Below are 22,996 nucleotides of genomic sequence, written 5' to 3'. Positions count from 1 at the left end.
TGCTGACTCAGGCCACCACACGGGTGACCCTTGGGAGTGTTATGCACCATGACAGAAGCCAGGCACCACGGCCATGCTGCACGATTCCACCTGTACGAAATGTCCAGAACAGCAAATCCACAGGGTAGCTCGGTGGTTACCAGCGGCTGGGACGGGGGCAATGGGAGTGACTGTTAGCAGGTAGAGTTTCTTATCGGGGTGACACAAAATTCTTAAATTGATTGTAGTAATGGTTGCATAACTCTGGAAATAGAACTATACTAAAAACTGCTGAATTGTTAAAGAGAAAATAAGAGAAATAATGGGAGAAAATTTCCCAAGTTTGGCAAAAGAGATAAACAGGATTCAAGAAGCTGAGCAAACCCCAAACAGAATAAATGGAAAGAAATGCAAACCAAAACATACGAGTAGTGTTGTCAGACTTCCGAAAATGAAACACAGAAAAATTCTTGAAAGCAGAGGGAGAAACAACGCCTTGTCTGTAAGGGGAAAACAAGTCAAATGAAAGCAGATTTGTCACCAGAAACTGTGGAGGCCAGAGGGAAGTGGCACGTTTCTAGAGTGTTGCAAAAAAAGAACTGTCAACCTTGAATTCTCTATCCGGTGAAATTATTCTTTAGGAATGAGAGGAAAGACATTCTCAGATAAGGGAAAACTAAAAGAACTTGTTGCCAATAGACATTTCCTAAAAGAATAGCAATGATGTTCTTGAGGCAAGAAGGAAACATGAGATATAGAAAATACCTAGATTGGTCTCTGCTCTGGTTCCTGGCACAGGGCTTCTGAAACCCCTGTAATTTCCTGGGTGACCGCATTGTCTTTTGTTCTAATGAGGTGACTCTGGGTGGCTCCTGGGTGGTGGCTGGTCACCAGAAAGACCAACCATGATTAGAAACTTGGGATTTTCAGCCCCACCCCCGATTCTTCCAAGAGGGGAGGGGCTGGAAATGGAGTTAATGATGGATCGTGCCTCCGTGAGGGAGCTCCTTAAAGTCCCACATACGGGGTTCGGGGAGCTCCCGGGTTGGTGTACATGTGAAGGTGCTGGGAGAGCGGTGCCCAGAGAGGGCGTGGAAGCTCCGTGCCCCTGGCACACGCCTCTGCCATCTGGATGTCCACCATGTCCTTCATCACATCCTTTTACACAAACTGTCAATATAAGTTCCTCAGCTGTGTGAGCTGCTCTAGCAGATTAATGAAACCCAGTGAGAGTTTGTGGGAGCGTGATTTACAGCCAGTCAGAAGCACGGGTGACAGCAAACTTGCGATGGGCATCTGAAGTGGGGGAGAGTGTTATGGGACTGAGCCTGAGTCGGTGGGGTCTGACAGCATCTCCAGGCAGTGTCAGAAATGAGTTAACTGTGGGACACTCAGCTGGTGTTGGAGAGAACTGCTTCGTGGGGGTCAATCCCCCACATGTGGTATCAGAGTGTGAGTGAGGCACAGTGAGAGACATGAGAGGGCTGGGCTTTTCCTACTCAAAATGATAAAAGAAGGACTCTTGGAATATCAGGAAGAAGAAAAAGCAAAAAGTAAAAATGTGGGTAAAGACAACAGGCTTTTTTTCTTCTTGAGTTATCTATATTGTGTTTGATGACTGAAGCAGCAGGTATAACACTGTCTAATGTGGTTCTTAATCTAGGTAGAGGGCATTTTAAAAGTTACAGAAATGGGAGGGTAAAGTCCACACAGCAGGAGGGACAAGTAACATATGCATAACGTCATACCTACAGCAACCACTGAAACATCTGCACCAGGCCTAAAAAATAGAATTTCTAGTCAGAAAGAACAAGGTTTGCCCGTTTTCCACCATTTTCCAGCTGTGTGACTGTAGCCAAGTAACTCCACCTTGACTATTTTTGCCTCGGTCGGACTGTACGCCCTGTCTCCCCAGTTCACTTATTCTGCTAGTTTACGTGAGTATTTCAAGTAGCCCTGACCTAAGTAAGACATGTAGGTATAGTTGCTGTCACGGTGAGTGGTGCAGATCACATGCTCAGTATGTTAGCGCTGTGCTCATTTATTACTTGTAAGTAAAGTTAAAGTTGGCCTTTTCCTTTAAAGACCTCCCATCCCAAGGCAAGAGGGCAGAGTCTGCTCTGGGGCTGAACCCACCGACAGCGTGTGGACGAGGCCGAGGGAAGGTCAGGTGGCGGCTCTCTTTAAACCTGACCACACGGAGCGCTTCATTCCCTGGGCAGCCTTCACCTCCTCCCAGTCCAGTTTGACATCTGGAACGTCATCCTCGGGCTCTGGATCCTTCCTCAGGCCCCCCCGGGGGGAGGCAGCCACGATGGGCAGAGGGCCACACTCGTCCCGGAACTCTACAACGTGGAGACTCTTCTTATCAGCCAGCTGCTGGTGGGTTTCCTGGGCAAGACCAAATGGAAACACAGTCGGGCTGTGAGGTGACATGTAACTCGAAGGGCAAGAGCTTCCTTCAGCCAGAGGGAAGCCAGCAGTGACAGCACAGTGCCACCTGGGGGACTTACATACCCTTTCAGTTGATTCTGGGGTAACCTGTTGTGGGTGGAATGATCTCAGCCCCACCTCCCTGCGCGCAACTGGGACGGAGGACGGGCCTTGGCCCCTGGCCTTCCAAGCCCTCCCAATCCCGTGCCAGGCCATGCCCAAAATCAGTGTGAAACTCATCACACCCCAGCTCCCAAGTCACAGGACACGAAGGGAGAAGATGTGAAGGACCCACAGACAAACAGTCGGCACCAGACTGGGAAACCACAGGACATACAACCTGGTTTCTTGAACAAAACACATGAAGGAAAAAAGAGGGAGCCTACACATTAAAAGTGGCTTAAAAGACACAGCAAAACCTCACAATGTATTGACCTATCTGCAATCTGATTCAAATAAACGGTGTAAAAATTTTTTTTTATTCTAACAAGGGGACACTTCTATGAACACTGACAAGATGTGTGACAATAACAGACTTCCGGTTAATTGTTTAGGTAAGATAATAGTATTGTGGGGTACTTTCAAATCCTTACCTTTTAGAGGTACATACTAAAATATTTATAGAGGAAATAAAATGATGTTCGAGATTTGGTTCAATAACTGGGGCTGGGTGGGGGTGGCACTGACAAATGACACTGGCCACGAGCTGTTCCCTGCTGTAACTGGGTGAGCGCACTGGGGGATTCATGACAGGAGGTTCCACCAGAGGATGGAAACAGGCCAATACATGTAGCAGATGGTTCACGGATGGTCCATCAAAGTATGTATTGATATGTTCACTCTCATGCTTCCAGACGTTACGCCCACCCTGGGCTATTCTAATTCTACACATGCTTGAAGTTAGAAAGAGATGAGCTGTTTCATTAAGAGAAAATAAAATCATTTAAATCAGTGTGTCTCAGCATCAATGCCATGTTACTTAAATTGGTGGGCTTTTTTCCTCTGGAGTAGCACATTAAATTATGCAACTATTTTATAGCTGATGGTATTTGAGAAGAGGCGATACGTAGCAATCATATTAGAAGATTCAAAGCACTCACAGAAAACAAAAATACCACACAGCTGAACTGCCCTTGACCAGGACCATGACCCATTTATAAACAACCTGAGTCACATCGAGCAATTCAGCCTTTCACAAGTTTAAGTTTAGAAGTGCTTTTGAAGGCTGTTTTGGATAGTGTGTGCGTACACACACGCACACACAGCTGTTTAAAAAGCTCTTTCACTGCATTAATTGACTTCAAGTTTTTTCTCCAAAATGTGTCAAAAATCCACAAAAAATAGTTACAGTATTTATATTTTTAAGTAAATACAGTTAAGGTGCTACATTTTATTAAAATAAATGATTATTTTAAGCATAAAAATTTCCTATTGTTATTCATTTTTGAAAAACACAAAAATATAGAAAAATGTACTTCTGCTTTCCTAAACTTCCTTTCTGGAACAGAGCTCGTGGGGTAAAGCTGAACACCAGTCAGCGGCTTGGAAATATCACTCGACTATAGTCGAACGCCACAGCGAAAGTGTTAAAAAAGATCTTTTTAAACAAAGCTTTTTCTTTTAATGAATTTTCCTATTTTAAACAGAGACAGCTACACTTTTTCCATGGCTCATTTTATTCTAAAACAACCATCGAACTCTCTCAATGTCAGGAGGCCTGTCAAAGTCATCAACAAACGGCGGCCAGCATCCAACGGCGCCTCCTGAGCCTGGCTGTGCGTTCCGCCCATCCAGCCCTGCTAAGACCTACCCAGCCCTTCAAGGGGAAGCCAGCCTGTCCTCTGCTGCTCTGCTCCGGGAAGCAGGGACCGTGAGCCCACTGGGCTGCAGGGAGGAGAAAACCAGGCACATGAGTGCTTGTGTTCCCCTTCACTCAGTGTCCGTCTGAACCACGCACGCAGGCGCTGTGCAGACGGACTGAGCTTCTAGGGAGGCAGCTCCTGCGAGTGGAGGGGCCGAGGGGCTCACCCCAGTCCCAACCAAAAGGACGAAATTAGGTAACAACCTCCTTTTTTTATCTGAATGTCTATATTGCTGCAGCTTCAGAACAAGCATGTATTCTTTTCATAATAAAACACAGGTTGCAGTAACTGGCTTTTAAAAATACCTCATTTTGAAAGTTCAAAACACCCGGTGAAGAATTTATTAAAGGTTCACCTTCACAAACTAACTCTTCAGCAACAGCACAGCACCCCGGCGTCCTCAGGCACCCCGGACACGGGGGTCTCCCCGCAGGGGACGGAAGTACCCACTAGAGCTGGCTGTGAGCCAGGGCAGCCTTACCTGGCGAGCCAGCCCGTGGAAGAGGCCGCGGGTGAGGTTGAGCATGTTCAGGGACCCGGACACCTTGGCGTACATGTCTCTGATGCCGATGAGACGGCAAATGGTGATGATGGCCCGGTGACAGCGCAGGCCGTAGCCTAGGAAAGGGAACTCGGCGTCAGTCGCCCTGCTGCTCAGGTCCGGACCCGGGCCCAGACCCAGCAGAGCCCGTTCAGTCTGGCTTCATCACTTCCCAGCCTTGTGACCCTTGACAACTTACTTAACTAAAATCATGACACTTATTTAAGAGAGATGTTCTTCGGATTAAAGAAATAATGTAGGGCTGGCCCGGTGGCTCAGGCGGTTAGAGCTCCGTGCTCCTAACTCCGAAGGCTGCCGGTTCGACTCCTACATGGGCCAGTGGGCTCTCAACCACAAGGTTGCCAGTTCAATTCCTCGAGTCCCACAATGGATGGTGGGCAACACCCCCTGCAACTAGGATTGAACACAGCACCTTGAGCTGAGCTGCTGCTGAGCCCCCAGATGGCTCAGTTGGTTGGAATGCGTCCTCTCAACCACAAGGTTGCTGGTTCGACTCCCGCAAGGGATGGTGGGCTGCGCCCTCTGCAACTAGCAACGGCAACTGGACCTAGAGCTGAGCTGCACCCTCCACAACTAAGATTGAAAGGACAACAACTTGACTTGGAAAAAAACGTCCTGGAAGTACACACTGTTCCCCAATAAAGTCCTGTTCCCCTTCCCCAATAAAATCTTCAAAAAAAAAAAAGAAAGAAATAATATACATGAGTTTCTTGCACATGTGGGTCAGAAAACAGGGCTGTTCTGAAGAGTAATGGAGCTGCCTGGAAGGTCTCCTTGGAGTTCTGCTAAGAACTACGGGCTAAGGAACACGTGTGCCATCTGCCAGCCCTTGCCTACTGGGCTTCTGAGCAGAGATGTCCATTTTCTCCTTCTGGAAAAGCTCTTCGGCTTCAGTACCACACCCTGCCTGATGTTCCCTTGGGCCGTCATTCTTACCTCCTGACTGGCCTTTCCTCCCGACACATGCCCCACTCAGTCTACCTATAACCCATTTGCCAGGAAGAAAGCATTAAAAACACAAACCAAACACAGCACCCCATTTAAAGCTCTCACTTCCCGCTGTTCTCTGAATTTAAAATAAAATACCAAGAACTGCACCCCCACGAGCCCCCCGTGACCTGCTGGCTCGCTGAGACCACGCATCTGGCGTCCTCCCCCCTCGGGGACTTCGCACCAGGTCTTCCTTCTCCCTGCACGGCTCCTTCTCACCTTCAAGGTCTCACTCAAAGACTTCCTCCTCAGAGGGGCCTTCTTTGACCCCGATACTCAAGGCAGCACCCCCCAAACCAGCACCCTGATGCTGTTTCAGGCCTCAGCAGAAACTGTCACCCACTGTCCCCTCAGTAGAACATGGGCTCCGTGAGAGCCAGCTATGGTTTGTTTACTGCTGTGTCCCCAGAGCCTAGAGCAGTACTTGGCAAGTGCAGATGGACTGAGGGAGAGAAAACAGCCCCGAGTTTAGATGCGAATGTTCTGGGGAGCCAGATATGAACACACCACCGTGCCCCCACCCGGGCAGCGCTCCCCTGCTGGGACGCCCACTCAGCAGAGCTGATGGGAGCCCCTGAGGCAAGGCGTGAGTGCTGTCCAGCATCTGGCCACACGCAACACTGCACGACTGGCAGCCACTGCTTTGCAGAACTTACTGACGACGTTAAGCGAGGATTTACTGTACTTTGTGAAGCTTTCCGGGGGGACTGTGTCAAAAACCACGTGTTTAATAAAAGCTAACTTACTGTGTGCTGTACGGTTAATGCCTTGAGTGCCGTGTGAGGAATTAATACCACCCTGCCGCCAGGGCAGGGCAGTCCCATGAGGACGTCGCATTCTCCATCCCCTCTGGGAGACCCACACTGCACAGCAGTGCGTTAAAGGCTGCGACATTTATGAAGGCACACAGCAGCTTCTGACTGTCCCAATCCAGTTTCCCAGCTGGCGCTCTTTTTGGAGTAGTGCCTATTAATATGTCCTCCTCGTGGAAACAGTGACACTACAGCAGAGGTTAGGGCAGGCTGTCTATAATGTATCGCACTGTTTTAGCTTCAAAATCACAATATCTAGCCCCAGTGCACAGGTCATGGGTTAGGCTACAGAGAAACCTGAGCAATACAGCACAGATTAGAAGATGGGGAAGGTAAAAAACAGTAACCTCTGCAATTAAATTAAAATGGGGGCAGTCTTTCCAAAATCGTTCAGATATAAATATCTCAATCAACACTGTCCAACAGAAATATGACAGCCATGAATGCAAGCCATATATGTAATTTAAAATATCCTCAGATGCATTAAAAAAGTACAAAAAAGGTAACATTAATTTCGGTAATGTATTTTATTAACCCAATGATGTCAAAAACATTTCATATAACTCTAGGTATATCTTAAAAAGTTTAGAAGGTAAAACATTGTATTTTAATATGCAATCAGTACAACAGTATTTCTGAGATAGTTGACATTCTTTTTGCATTCCGACTCTTTGAAAGCCGCTGTGTATTTGGCACAGCAGGCCTCAGCAGCCACACAGGCTGGCCGCTACCATATGGGACAGTGCAAGTCCAGGCCTTGATGTCCACATGTCCAACTCAGGACTCTTCGTAGTGATAAAGTAGGTGCTTTTCATCAGGCATGTGAACGATTAATTCTGACCTTAATGCAGAAGGCAAGGTCTGGTACACTCGCACAGCTGGTACTGTATTTGGTTTTTCCTGATTTATTTCCATGCCAGAGCACTGGCAGTTATACCAGAAGCTTTGGTATCAAAAACTTAGATACAATGTTTTACCTTCTTCTGATCCAAACTTTTAAAGATATATCTAGTTATACGAAACCATTTTTCCTGTAGAACCACAGGGGAAATGCAAATCAGAATGTTCAAGAATCCTACACCCAGAGTGCACTGGGCATGACGACCGCAGCCCCATGACCCTGAACTCTGCCTGCTGGCCCACTCTCCCACCAGGCAGGAAGAAGGTCCATCTGTGCACCCCAAGAGCCTAGCGTGCACCTGGCTGGCTCAGAAGTTCAATTAATACTGGGTGGTGACAGTAAGTGGCTAGAAGTGAATAAGCTATCACAGGACTGTCAGTGAGCTCTCCAGGGAACTAATGTTCCCACTTGCCCAAACCCAACTAGTCACTCAGCTGCTACTGCCTATTCTTAATGTGCTCTTCCCACCTAGAATTACTCCTGGGACAGGCTGTGTTCACGGGAGCTGCGCAGGCTGATGACTTTATGTCCCCCAGAGCCTCAGCCGTCTTATCTCTGACTTAGGCCTTTCTGTTAAGCATTTTCAAAATGAGTTCAAGTAAAGGTGAGCAAAGGTAGAGGATAGAACAGGATCGAACTGTTTCAACAGGATGGAACACTAAAAGTGCTCTATCATCAATGAATTAGAAAAGTTTTTTAGTTACCTCTGGGTTGTTTCTTCATCTTGATGTGTGTCCTTTTAAACGTTAAAGAGATATCATGGAATACTGGAGGGTGAAAACACAAAGATGAGCAGGATTAGGTGTGTGGCTGTGATACCCTTGCACAGAGCAAATAACAGGGCCCTAACTAAGCAGCCAGCACACAGAGGCCAAGGACGGGTGACAAAGTCTGATGTCACCCATCACCACCTCCTCGGGAGAGAAAGTTTGTTTCTACATTTTATATGTTTATTGTAAAACAAGCAGAGAAAAACACAGATACCACCCTAGAGATATATTCCACATACAATGAACAAATGTCATCCTGCAAATTTTAAAAGATAAACACTCACTTGTGTGGCCTTCATATCGTTCTATATAATGCAAATAGTGAACTGCTCTGTTCTTTGCCTGAAAGGAAAAAGGAATATGTTCTTAAACGTATCATTGCAATTTACATTTTCTCAGAGATTTCAAAAAATACCTTTCATAAAATATTTTATTATGGAAAAGTTCAAACTTACACAACAATTTCAGCATACACTTCTAAAAGCTAAGGGTTTAATTTTAAAAAATCTCAATCAGACCTAGCCCACTATCAGACTTCAAAAACTTAACAATTCTTTAGTGTCCTGAACCTCGTGTCAGTGTGAGACACTTTCCCAGTTGCCTCACAATTTTGGTAACAATCACAAGTCCAATGAAAAGACGCTAAAGAGCACAGGAACTTCTGACACTGTTCTTCGTGAGGCATGGAAACAGATGGGAAGCCTCAGGGGAAGGTTCTTTTTATTTGCTTTATTTTGTGGGTGATTCCCACGGTTTCTAGCGCGTAGCTTATTGATCTCTTGTTGTCAACAAAGGAAAAATGTACATACTTTTCTGAAAGCGTCCATCCGTTCAGTGGCTTTCCCAATGGCAAAACCTTTATTAAAAAAAAAAAGCCAAAATATGAAAAGGAGCATAAATTTGGCATGTGATATCTTTCACCGCATTCCAAGTTTTAGCTCCCAGAATATTTCATAGCACTTCATTTTCCTTCTGCCCACAGAAAACCTGCTATCCAAAACGAATGACAAAGCATGAGGCTACAGAGGTTTGCTTATCTGTTTTGGGGCATTTTGGAAAGAGTATTATTTGTAGTATCTATGAAATCCATAACATTACTTCTTATAAATCTCTACGTAAAACTAAATATACTCAATAAAAAATAAAAAATAACCACACCCTAAGTTAGTAACATACGTGGTTTTGAACATTTTTGGAAGATGACAATAACCAAAAAGGTTGGGGAAAACGTACATTGCTATAGAGTAAAACCATGATTTCACTGGAACTTCCAAATGCAATTCAGAGTTCAATTAACTAGATGATAAAGTCAAGGATTCTTACCCTGGTAACATGCGGTTTAATCACAAGTTAAGGGAAGTGCCTCTACTGTTTGCTGTCACCACTAATTATTTATTCTAAAGAATGAACTACATTTTTAAATTATACACAGGAAAGTAACATAAGACAATACTGCTCCATGAGATATATACGACATCCGAGAACCTGGGACAAATGGACTCCAAGTCTGAGTTTAAATACAACAAATTAAACCATATGAATGAACTTCTTTATAATCTTCACGTGAAGGTTTCCTAAGCACAAAACCAGAAAACCAGACACGAAACCAGAAATAAAACACTGATAAACTTGCTCTGTAAAGGTTTAAAATTTCTGTGGATTTAAAACTTTCACATGGAAAAAATTAAAAACTAAGTCAAAAATACATGATAGACAAAGAGCCAAAGTCCTTAACTTCTAAAGAGATGATACCGTCAGTAAGGAAAAGCAACCACCCAAAAGAAAAATGGGCAAAGCACATGAACTGACAGAGCTAAAGAGGAAATAGTTATGGGAAATAATCATGGTGTCAAACTCTCACGACTAAAGAAAGGTATGTTTCACTAGGATATTGAAGATCAGTAACGTCTGATTATATCCAGGGCTGGCGAGGCTGCGAGCACAGAACCTGAGGGTTCTGGCCACATTCAAAATGCAGCAATTTCACTGCAAGAAATTCCCTATCAATGTTCTTACAAAAGTACAACAAATTACGTATGCAAGGAGCTCTTTATATAAATACTACAAAACTGGAAACAACATAAATATTCCGCAATAGGGAAAAGGTAACAAAAATTATACTTGGAACACTATGCAATGGACACAAAGAATGAGGAGGAATCTATGCTAATTCAGGAAGATCTCTGGGTGCAACGTTAAACGAGGAAAGTAAGGTGTAAAATTATGAGTATAATATGATCCCTTTGTATAAATTTTTTTTTTAATTTTTATAAGTTTGAATTTTGAGCCAAACTGATGACATGTGTTGGGGAACAAGATCTTAAACGCTCCCAATTTTTTAAAAAAAGATATGTGAATACAGAATTTCTGGAAAAATACAAAAGTAACTGTTAAGACTGGTTTCCTATGGCAACATACTATTCATATGTGTTACTTGTTTTGAAAGTGTCAGTGTGGGTTAAATACACAGTATTCTTTCCCTTACCCACTCAGGAACAGTGGTACCTCGGTTTTCGAATGTCTCCGTTGACAAACATTTCGGTTTACCAACGCCGTAAATTTTATAGATTCATGGTATCATTAGATAGTAAAATTCATGCTAAATTTGCAGTTTTAGGGGATGATTTTAAAGGTCTGGAAAGAATTAATCCATTTTGCATTACTTTCTATGGGGAAACCATGCCTCAGCTTTCGAACATTTCAGAACTCGGTCTTCTGGAACGGATTACGTTCAAAAACCGAGGTGCCACTGTATACATTTCAAAACCAGATGTTCACTATGGAAACTTTACAGAAAAATATAAAGAAGAAGATTTAAATGAGTGGCAAACCTATGAATGAGAGTAAATGCTATTAACCTTTTCAGTGTATATACTTCTGGTCTTTTCTTGGCATATAAGCATACTTTTTAAAATCTGGGATTATGAATATGACGTTGTTTTTTTCACTTAGCACTATTTTGTAAGTAAGTTTCCATAATTCTTTAGTGACTACAGAATATTACAGTGTATGGCTGTACTCTTTTTATAACGAAGCTATTGGAACATTTGGCAGTTTCTTTCCCCCTAATTTTTCACTATTCTACATAACACAATAGTGTCTTAAGCCTTTTAAAATACCCACTGTTCTCACAGGAAAGGGCCCATGTAGGAAGAGCTGTATCTTTTCCCTCTGAGGGATTTTATGGGTTGACCACAAGGTTTGTGAGCCTAAACCCAAAAAGGTGCCGTCAGTAGACAATGTCTGGCCAGCAGCATGAACCCACGGACTCCAGAGCGGAGCGCAGGACACGCCTGACCCCTCTGCCTCCAGCAGCACATGCCATTCACCTGCGGCTCCTTTGCCGTTCCCCACGGCGACCAGGACACGGACTGATCTCTTTCTTCCCTCTTTGGCTGTCATATTGAAAACATTTCTGACCTAAAAGACAAAATGTTTCATAAATATTATACCTTCAGACAAATCTCATACGCAAGTGTAGTGGCCTCCATACACATGCACACACACACACTACACAGCTCCATGTACACCATTTTAATGAATGTGCACCAAGGAAAAAGGCTGCTGATTAAACTTTGACAAAGTTTATAACAGACTGGCTATAACACACATCCCAGTGTCAGAGAGGTTAAAGTATGAAAAAACGTGCATCTCAGAAATGATAAAACGCAGTACATAGAACGAGCGTAGGACTGGCTCTCTGCGTCAAGGATGAAGCTCACCTGAGGACAGAAAACTTGAACCACAGGAAAACCTGCATATTGGTGATGGGGGGGGAGCATATTTAAAAGGCCAGGACCATGAAACTGTTAACTAAACCACTTACATGGCAGCCCCTTTCCCGTAACATGAGGTTAAAGGGAGCTGGAGTCTACTCCTGTGGGTCATCTTACAGGAAATGACCCATATATATGAGAATTTTTCAAAGGGATTCACTTCCAAAAGGTATACACTGGGACCCGGAGCCAAATACTTGTATTTTAAACTCCATACCGCAATCGGTATTGAAGAAATACACAAAGTGAATCCCAGACTCAATGCATGTGATGGTTAGCGCTGACTATTTGGCACCAGCCCCAAGGGCAGATGCCCTAGAAAGCGACTGACATTCATTTGATACAGGCTTCCGTTTCTGGGGCCTGCCGGGTGACCCCCACCACAAGCCAGACATTCACAGCAGCCCCCACTTTCTACCCCCCCCACGGCTCCTCCCAGTCTCTGCTCCCTGAACCGATGCCAGATACCACTGGTTTGTAATTCCAGGACAGCTTGCTAATGCTACTTTAGCTTTAGGAAGGAGGAAATCAAGATGTAACCACCAAATTCTGTTTCCGTCGATGCCAGCTTGACATCTCCTTGTCATGACACCTCAACTGGTATCCCCCTCAAAAGGGCAGCGGCAGTCAGGAGAGCAACACCAAGTGACGAGATCAAGTGTCATTCTTTTCTTACCTAAATCAGCTCTGTGTCTCAGAAAAAGGCCGGCATCCAGCTTTTCCTAACAGTTGCTCTTGCCCCAGCCCCTCCACCAGCCCCAACCTCCCCAGTTCTCCAAAGGCCTGGCTGGGTGCTGAGCTCGGCGTGCCTACCTCGAGTATCCTGGTGTCAAAGTCCTCATAGGTCTCTGCAGACAGAAAAGAAACAGGCGTACAGACGTGCGTTCTCTACAATCAGTGTGCGGGGCATTTTCAGCACAGCCACCATCACGGCGTTTAAGCAAGAAACCACCTTGGGCCCCTGCAGCCACCTCGCAGGCCATGCCCCGGTCCTCCAGCACTAAACTCATAAGCTCGGCACCAGCTCCCTGACCACGTCCTCCTGCCCCTGCGGCTGCCCATGCGACGGTGCCTGGAGCTCCCCAGCACCTCCGGACTCTTGGCCACCATTTTCCCTTCCCTCTCACCCTCTGGTCCCAGTCAGCCAAGACACGACCGTCCAACATTTCCACCAGGCCTTGTGCACGTCCCCACCTCCCTCTTCTCCATCATATGTCCAGGCCTGAGTGAGTGCAGCTGTCCAGCCACAGCTGGCCTGCTGGATGCTACAGGAGAGAAGTCACAGCAGGGTACATACGTGGGCCACTAACCATTCATGGGCTGCAACTCAATCGAGTGATCCCTGCCGCCTGTCAGTCATTTTAGTCAGGCCTCTCTCTACTCACCACACAGCCACTCAAACATACGCTGTGTTCTATTATTAACTTTTTACTACAGAAAATTCCAATCATATACAAAAATAGAGAGAACCACTGAATGACAGCTTATATACCCATTAGCCAATTTCAACAATTATCAAGTCATGGTCAGTTTTCTTTCTTCTAAGCTGTCCAACTCCCACTCCATCGGATAATTCAGAAGGCAGTCCCGGGTACCCTAACTTCTCCTCACAATATTCTGGTGGCCAGGCTCATCAGGCCCCTCACCCTCCTTTCAGCAGATGACCCCATCCCCCCATCCCCCAGACTGGCTGAAGCCACTGGACAGACAGCACTCACACACCCAACACACATTTCCACCACCACAACCACAGGCTCACCTGACTCTGTCACAAGTTAATCCTTTCATCTACACTCTGGATCTCGGCCCCCCATTAGAGACTTAGCCAATTGTTTTTTTCTCCCCCTTCCGTATCTTCCTCCTCCCAACTGAAGCATTTAGTTCAGCTCTAAGCATATCTGCCTATCTCTCCTTCTCAACCTCTGCTGTTCTCTTCAAGGTAAACTTAAGAAAGCTGTCAAACTCTCATCTATTTCTTTATCTCCTGCTCAAGAGTGAATTTTCCACATGGTTTTTCCTTCTCTACATGCTTGAGGGGTGAGCGGAGGGCTGTTTTCTAATTTGGCCTAATAAGAACGATCAATTTTTTCATGCGTGCTTTTCTGAGGCTTAATGACAACTATCTGGTTTATTGTCCTGCTACGGAAGCAGCACTCCCACACCACCTGCTCCACAGACACTCATGACCAGCGGTCTGGAAACGACCTGTGGAGATCCATATCATACAACACCACACTTAAGGCTCCGAGAAGCCCCACAATAACAGCACCAACACCCCGCGCTCTGCACCCTGCTTGTGGACTACTTCTTGGTTACAGTGTTCCAGGAACTGCACTCGGATAACAAGGTGAAGTTATTTCAATAATGTTCAAATTCTTTTTTGGAAAACAAGCAACCTAAGCAGGTAAGTAAATAAAATCATTGTAAGGAATTCTAGAACTACAAGTACTCTCTGTCACAAAGGTAAGCAAAACCAGAACTCTGCTACCTCCATTGGGACCGGGATCGGGGGGGCCAAGACTGACACCTCCCCACGTGCTTCCGCTCCAGCCTCGCTCGCGCTTAACCTTCATCTTCCTTTTCCGGTCCCACTCTTCCCTCTGCTGGATCATGTCAGCCTTCACCTTTTCCTGCTCCTCCTTGCTTCTCTGGGCAATGGTCTGCACGGCTCCATCTCTCATGAGAGGGACATTCAAACCAGGCCATAGGAAGCCACTGTGCCCTGAAGGTTTGAAAATATATATGAATAAGGATTTTAAAAAACCATTTATTTCTTGAGTGTTAAAATGCCAGGCAACGAGTGTACCGATGACACTGCTGGTGGATGTGCAGACTAACAGTCACCTGGCAGGCCGCTTGGCACGTCTACTACAATTTTCAGTGTACCGCCCCTAATAGCGAGGGCGCGCACTTCATGGCCTTACCTACAGACACACAGGCATGAGGCACACGTGTGCTTGGAGAAGGATGGCCACAGAAATGTCATCATAAAGGCAAAACATGGAAACAACCCAGACATCCAGCCCACGGGAGTGGTTACATGAACTACAGCACGTCCAACTAGGAAACCTCCCGCACTCGTGTGAAAGAATGAGGGCGCTCTATAGGTTCTGATGCGGAACCGTTTCCAAGACCCATGACTGAGTGGAAAAGGTACATTACAAGACAGTATGTACCATGTGACCTAATTTAATTATTTTTAAAAAAAAGAAAAAATATCTATTTCTCTTAGGCTTTGATGTATATAAAATCATTTTTAAAAATGTCAGAGGGAAACACACCAAAATGAGAGCAGTGGTTTCCTCGGGAAGACAGGTGGGGGCGGAGGATATCGAAAGGATGTCAGAGGGACTTAGGCTTCTCTGTCTTTGACTTTTTCACTGAGAAGTATACAAATATAATCATTACAATTTTTTTAAATGTTATAAAATACAAGGCAAGTCACAGAGAAAACCATCCAAGCAGACATGCAGTGAGTAGAACAGTGAAGGTGTTTTCTTCACGCCAGGAAGGCTATTACTATCACAGATCATTTGTCAGCAGCCATGGCACAAAATGTTGATTTAAACACACCACACCATTTTTACTCTTCAAAACACACAAGGATAAACAATCGTGTGTTCCCGGGGTTGGCAAGGTAAGGGCCATGGGCCAAAATCAGCCTACTTCTTTCTATACATTGTTCTACTGGAACAAGCTCGGCCAATTGATTATGTATTGTCTATGACTGTTTTTGTGCCCCAACAGCAGAGATGACTGGTGGCAACCAGACCACGTGGCCCACAAAGCTGGAACTATTTACTATCTGGCCCTTTGCACAGTTTGCCCACCTTCCATTTACTCCAGCGTCTATCACTGAATCATAGTTCTTTGAGGGAAGGGATTGTCAGAGCAGATGCCACACAAGGGCACTAAAGCCTTGTTGATGAATGAATGAATGAATGAATGAATGAATGAATGAATGAATGAATCCCCTTTTATGGTGTTTTCCTCCCCCAGAATCATGGGGTAGCAAATAAGTTGCAGATCCTAGTGCCCTTCAAGAGAAATGTTTTGATGCTTCTAGATCGTAAAAATCTCTATAAAATTTGAGAGAAAAAACTTTAAAAAGCACATTAGCTGTTTTTCTAAGTGAGTTTACCTTCACCAATGATCTGCCCCCTGTTCAAATCCTTCCTTTTCTTCTTCTTCGTTCTCTTGCCTCTCCCTTTTCTTGCTCCAGCGCCAGTCTCTGCTAAAGCACCTTTCCAGAGCTCGTCTGCTGTCACTGCAATGAGACAGGTGGTTGTTTTTTTTAATTTTCAAGCAGTGATCTCTGGTCTCCTATTGAATAAAAAAGGCCAGAAGACGCCAGCTCCACTTGTACCACGGTAGCAATGAAAGCAGTTAATCATTCTCTGCACATGTCACGTGGTCACATTTGGAAAACCCGAGGAGACAATCCTACTTTCAAAGAATATGCCTTCACAAAGGATGGCCATGACACTGCACTGAAGAAGTGGAAAAATGTATAATATATCACTGCATGAAATGGCGGCAAACCCAAGATTTCAGGGCAGTGGCGTTCCAAGTGAGTATACTCTTTTTGATTTTCTGTATTTACCAAATCATTTAAAATAAGTTGGCTTTACAAGCCTAATTTCTTTTAATTTGCCTAATGTTGAGTTGTAAATTCACTCTCCATTTATTACAAGCTCATTTCAGTCCAGATTGGACTCTTTCAAGTACAGGTCAGAGTAGTTAACAAAATGCCTACTTAAAATGAACTCTTCCTGATTAGATGCCCTATCTCCTCAACTGAAGCACAACTGGAAACAGATTCTGGGAGCATTCTCGGCGGGAATCTAAGTCAGCCTCAGGTGCCCCAAACGAGGGGACTAAAGTCAACTAGTGGTTCCCAAAGTATATTACAAACACGACTGGTGGCATGTGAGATAATTCTACAAGGAACAAGAAGGAACATTTTTGTTTTACTAATACATCACAACTAATCACTAAAGTGTTAATTCATTTAAGGAAAAAGAAAAATTAAGATACAAAAGCACCTTTTATTTTCCCGTGTCATGAAATGGGAAGTTGGTGGCCAGACTACATACATTTGGTGAAGAAACTGTAGGGTCTATACTGTTGGCACACCAAGTTGCTGGGCGAAGAAATACAGCAGTGTGTCTGTAGCACATGGCTCAAGCTGCTGAAATGACGGTTGTCCCTGGTTCCTGGAGATGACAAAGGGCCTGGAGGTAAATGGAACAAAACTTTGAGTGAGACTCCCTGTGGCTGTGGAGAGATATTGCCAGCACCACACAATTAATCGTTCCTAGTAAAAATAAGTCACTAAATTCCTGAATGCTTCAGAATCAGGTTTTGAGGACAGTCTTTCTTTTAAAACAAAAACAGAATTTTGGACTGATAACCTAAATGGACATTCTAGTTAGAGCAGGGACGGAGCACACACACAATGGATGCAGCTGTCTGGCGGAGGAGTGGACCTGCCCACACCGGGTTGCTCCAGGCTCTGCTGTGTGCAGCTGGACAATGGAAAGGCCAATGGGAGCAAAGACCTGCCCATGACCTGGCTAGAAGAGCAGGGGCAGAACAGCACGGACCATTCCACCCTCTTATGTAAGAAATAAGGAGGGAGTGAACACACTTTACAGACTAACGCGAGAAGCACATACAAGACACTGGTAACAGCAGAAGACGGGATGGATGCATCTGAAGGTGGATGTGAGACATTTGCTTTTTTGTGGGTTTTTGGGGAATTTTTCTAACCATATGCATGTATCACTTTTAAAAAGTGTTTTTAAACAGCCATGTCCTAGAGGCAGCCATTTCATCAGTGCCCTGGACACTGGTGTCCTGTGAGGAAGGTGGCAGGGATGACAGCAATCAGTGGACTCGAACAAATGGAAATATTGGTTAGAAAAAGCGCACACAAGCTTGAGCTCTGCATTTCACTGGAGAGTCCAGTGACTGTTAGAGAAGCAAGGAAGGCAATTAAAACAGCCTTTGAGAAAAAAAAGGTTACTCAGGGGTGCTGGGCTTGACAACCAGAAAGCCAAAGAGGGACAGCAGCTGTTCCCCAGTCTCTGAGAAATCATGAAAAGCACAGTAACAACCGCTTCATGGCTACAGAGGGCCAAACACCAGAAATGATTTTACAAAGTGACAACAAAAAAGAATCTGGTTGAACATAAGGGAAAAACTGATACTACACGACTACAATAGCTATTAAAATAGCTCCACTGTATATAGACATTGAAAAGTAAAGATCATTTCATCCAACCCCTTCATTTCACAAGAAACTTAGGCTTACAAAGTTAGGGATTGTTCAAAGTCATGAGACTAGTTAGTCGTTGAGATTTAAACACCCATTCCAATCCCAGATGAATTACTCAACGGCAGGGAGGTGGAGGCTGGCTCAGACCATCATGAGGTAGCTCACTTAGTGAATTACTCAATAAAAAGTAGACAGAAAACACTGGCTTTTCATTTTAAATAAACACAGGTCTTCAATGATCCTTCCAAATCCCCTTCTGTTGGACACATTTTAGCTTTCCTTATAACTTCTTCAACTTTCAATAAAATATCAAGTACACACGAATTTTATCTTGCACAGTTTACTATTGCAATCTTTGAAATACTTCAAGACTGTAAAAATCACTACCATCAGATTTAGAATTCTTTAATCTTTTTCAAAAAATCAAAATACTATTCGTAGCTAATAATGTATTTAGCCTAAAAAGGCCCACTTGTCAAAAGTTAAAAAAAAAACTTGTGGGTTTAGAAATCATCTCTTTTAATATACTGCTGCTACAATGGAGTTTAAATTGTGTTGTGACTTGTAAAATAGGAGATGGCAGCAGCTGGTGCTAAGTCACATGCTGAAGCTCAGTTACAGATTATTACCCACCGCCGATCAATGATCACTTTTGCTTTGATCCTTTCAATTCTTGTTCATTTCAAACCATGATGACCACGTCTTAGGAAATAGTCACCATGGAGGCCACAGAGGGCCAAGCCCAGGAAGCCCCATGGGTGGACCTCTGCAAAGACACAGTTTGTCCTTGAAGGTTTCACTTCAGTGTCTAACAGTTTTCACCGTGAAGAATTTCTTCCTTCTAATTTAAGTCTTTCCTATTAAACCAAACTAGTTAACTAGTGACGTTTGAGAGATTTTAGAAAAATTATTGCTGTTTCTGACCAACCTGTTGCAGCATTTAGAAAATACAGCAATAGGTTCAAAGAAAACAAAGCCACTTTCTAAAAACAAGGCAATTATTAATTCTAGGAAAAAGAAAATGTTTAGAGGAATGTAATGACAGAATTCCACCAGCTCAGCTGTGAATAATATATACATAACCTTCATAATGAAAACACTGTCCATGGAATCCATCAAAATTGTGCATACAACCATGTGGGGAAATAGCAGGGATGCTGGTGTAAGAGCTCTTCAGTTAGCATAGCAATGTTAACAGAGAAAAGCTCAATATACACAGTCTACTTGGAAACAGAACCTGAAGAAAGCTCAAAGGATGGAGGGCCACTGGAGGATGGGAAGAAGCAGGAAAGGGAAATCGTTTTAAGACATAAACCTTTTGGTGCTCTGTGGACATATATTTTAAGAACCAACAGCCTTCAAAGCAGGGACTACTGTCCCCATTTTATAGACGAGGAACCTGAGGGATGACATCTGCCCACGGTCGCAAAAGCAGGACGTACTGATGCACAGAACTGTCGCTGTGCTGCCAGTCAGTGTTCCTCCCCACCCAGGCCCTTTCGCGGGGCTATGGCCTCACCACTCGTCCCTGGCCTTCCCTACATCAGCTCAGGTCGGGGACACTGCCTGACGCACAGTAAGTAGTGTATGAATGAATGAACACCCAAGCAACAAAGGAACAAATACAGGGAAGCGCCCAGTCCCACCAGGCCTCTCTGCTGGCCGTCTCCAGCAAGGCGTACGGGCATCTGGGCAGGTGGGGTTAGCACAGAAGGGGCCAACAACAGGGGTAAAGCCCGGCAGGCAGAGTCCCAGAAGCTCAAGGACATAATGAGGTTTCGATTCCACCCTAAGCAGAGTCCGTGTGGAAAAGGCAGGATATAATGACCACAGGCACAACATGGGCTCGGCAAGGGTCGGCTTCTCCTTTCTGGGGAGTGACCGAGGAGAGGGCCCTGCACTTGCTCGGTGGAGAAGCAGAGGCCTCTACAGAGACTGTTAGGAGGAGACATCACGGCGCCCAGACAGCTCAGGCCCCAGTCCTGCCACTTACTGGCGGTGTGACCTTGAGCGAGTCACAGCCTGTCAGAGACTCACTCACCATCTGTAAAATAGGAATGACACTGGTGTGAGGACCAACCAAAATACCATGTCACAAGCCTGGCACACAGTAACCACTCAATAGATTGTAGCTACTTTTTTAAAGCCTTGAACTATAACAACTGCAATCATAAAAAATCTGAAAACTACTCTGTAGACCCTATAAATTTCCGTTATAAAGAATGTGCTTTGTTCATTTATATTTCTATACACTACATAAAGTACTCTAACATTAGATCTTATAAGAAAAGGTAGTTAGAGAAATGAATCTCACCATTGCTGAGAACAGTCTTCAATGCCAAAGTGGAAGCTGTTGGACAGGTGTTTAGGTAAAGCTTCCTGGACCATAAACGACCTGTAAATTAAAAAAAAAAAAAAAAAAAAAAAAAAAAATTAAAGATACACCTCTACATGAAAAGGAACTTTTAAAACAGTAACACCCATATTGATATTAATATCTATAGAATAAAAGAACCAAGACAAGTAAATAAGTAATTTTGGGGCCCCATGACCACTGGCCCAAGTAAATGACACCACATCACATCTTCACTCTCACACGTAACCAGTTACCAAGCCCTATCCATTCTCAAAAATCAACCCCTCTGTCAACTGTATCATATGACCTCACTGCCCCTTGTTCAGGCCTCATCATCCCTCAGCCACACAGGACCACAGTCTCCTACTCATTCTCACCGCTTCTGGTCTCTTCCCCTCGAATTCACCATCTGCTGTCAGGCAGCCAGCCCTCTCTGAAATGACAGGTCTGGACACTTCACAGCCCCAAGGGACCATTCTTTGGCTGCCGACTGCATGTAGAACAAAGTCAGAACCCCTCAGCACAGTCCCCAGGCCAGCAACTTGGGCCCCACCTTGCACATCAGCCTCACCTCCTCCACCCTCTCCCGCCTCGCCAGACTCACAGTCTTGAACACGCTCTGCTCTTGCATCCTTCTGTGTCTGGTGTGTTCTCTGGTTGTCTGAACAGCACCCCTTGGTCAAGTGTCCCTGACTCCTACCGGGCTCCCTCAGCAACGTGCTCCCCTGTCTCCTCTGGAGCCTCAGTGCCAGGCTGTCACTGTACTGTGTGCCACGTCTCACAGCAGTGCTTCACAGGCTCTGACAGCATTTACCGGCAACTGACTCATGAAAGGGGTGCCAAGGTAAATCATGGGGATGGAATAATCTTTTCAACAAAAGGTGCTGGAACTGAATATCCACATGCTACTTCACATCATATATAAAAATTAACTCAAAATGGATCAACGACATAAAGGTAAGAGCAAAAACTATAAAACTCTTAGGAGAAAAACAAGGATAAATCATCATGACCTTGATTTGGCAATGATTTCTTATACATGACACTAAGAGAAAAAGCAATAAAAACAAAAAATAGACAAATCAGACGTCATCAAAATGTAAAATTTCTGCGCTTCAAAGGACACTATCATGAAAACACAGCACACAGAAAGGGATAAATTTTTTGCAAATCATGTACCTGACTAGGAATTTGTATCTAGAAAACATAAAGGACTCTTACAATTCAGTAATAAAGAGAACCCAATTTTAAAATGGGCAAAGATTTAAATAGACATTTCTCCAAAGAACACATACAAATGGCCAATAAGCAGTAAGAAAAGATGCTCATTAGCCATCAGAGAAACACAAATCAAAACCACAGAGTGATACCATTTCACACCCACCGAGATGACTACAATCAAAAGGACAGACAACGGTTGACAAGCATGTGGAGAAGTAAGAATCCTCACGCACTGCTGGATGACAGCAGACTGCGTCCTCCGGTTACAAACAGCCAACAGAGGGTGGAGGAGGACAGTAACAGCAAAACTACTGACACTGGAAACATCCCTCTTTGTAATAATGGCACCGACCAGCCCTGAATCTAACACGACTGGCACTAATCCTATATGACACAAGCTGCAGGACGGCCTCTCTCCCTTAAGCTTCGCTGGCCGCCCTGCACCTCGAACCCCCGTGGACATCACCAAATGAACCCGTGGGTCGCGCCCGTCAGAAGGGCGACGCGCGCTTGCGGTCCCCGGCCCCTCTCTGCCCTGCACGCACGAGCGGTCTGGAGAACTGCAAGGGACCTTGGACGGCGTCCAGTTCACCCTCACTTTACAGTCGGAACCTACGACTCAGAGAGGGTGCGGGCGCGCGCAAGGTCACACAGCGGGTCCGGGCGGGACAGAGCCCGGCGTGAGGAGCCCCGCTGCTCTCCGTCCGGGAGCCCTGCTCTCAGCCCCCGCTCCGCCTCCGGGCTCTCACCTGCCGGCGCGCCGCACAGTGTAGGGAGGCGGCCCGCCGCGCGCACCGCCGCCGCCATGGTGGAGCCCCAGAGCGCCTCGTCCGGGCAGCCTTCCCCACCGCCTGCCGCGACCGCTCCTCGTCACACGGCGGGCCTCGGCCCGTGGCTGGATTCCCGAGGCCAGATGGCCGCGCCGCAGCGCAGCCCGGGATGGGAGACCGTCCGGACGGGCCACAGGGCTGAATAAGTCCGGTGCAGCCGCGGACAGCCCCGTGGGGGTCCTCGCGCGAGGACCCGAGGGCGGGGCTTGGGCTGCGCCGCTGTG

At 45.3% G+C, this 22,996-nt stretch overlaps 1 protein-coding gene across 1 annotated transcript; it reads right to left on the bottom strand.

The window, feature by feature from the left end:
• Positions 1–2,004: 2,004 nt before the first annotated feature.
• Positions 2,005–22,950, bottom strand: MRPS5 (mitochondrial ribosomal protein S5). The gene is made up of 12 exons (XM_019725854.3): positions 22,692–22,950; positions 20,680–20,760; positions 17,182–17,319; positions 16,227–16,352; positions 14,574–14,807; positions 12,899–12,933; positions 11,639–11,729; positions 9,119–9,165; positions 8,594–8,651; positions 8,244–8,306; positions 4,756–4,892; positions 2,005–2,370 (listed from the first exon to the last, which is right to left on the bottom strand). The coding sequence occupies exons 1-12, from the start codon at positions 22,747–22,749 to the stop codon at positions 2,146–2,148; spliced, it is 1,293 nt and encodes a 430-aa protein (XP_019581413.2). The 5' UTR covers positions 22,750–22,950; the 3' UTR covers positions 2,005–2,145.
• Between the last annotated feature and the right edge of the window lie 46 nt (positions 22,951–22,996).

Source organism: Rhinolophus sinicus, chromosome 2 (genome assembly GCF_057876585.1).
Source record: "Rhinolophus sinicus isolate RSI-liver-muscle chromosome 2, RSI-T2T, whole genome shotgun sequence".
NCBI lineage: Eukaryota > Metazoa > Chordata > Mammalia > Chiroptera > Rhinolophidae > Rhinolophus > Rhinolophus sinicus.
The sequence above is the reverse complement of the archived record's forward strand: the minus strand, read 5'-3'. Positions and strand labels throughout refer to the sequence as shown.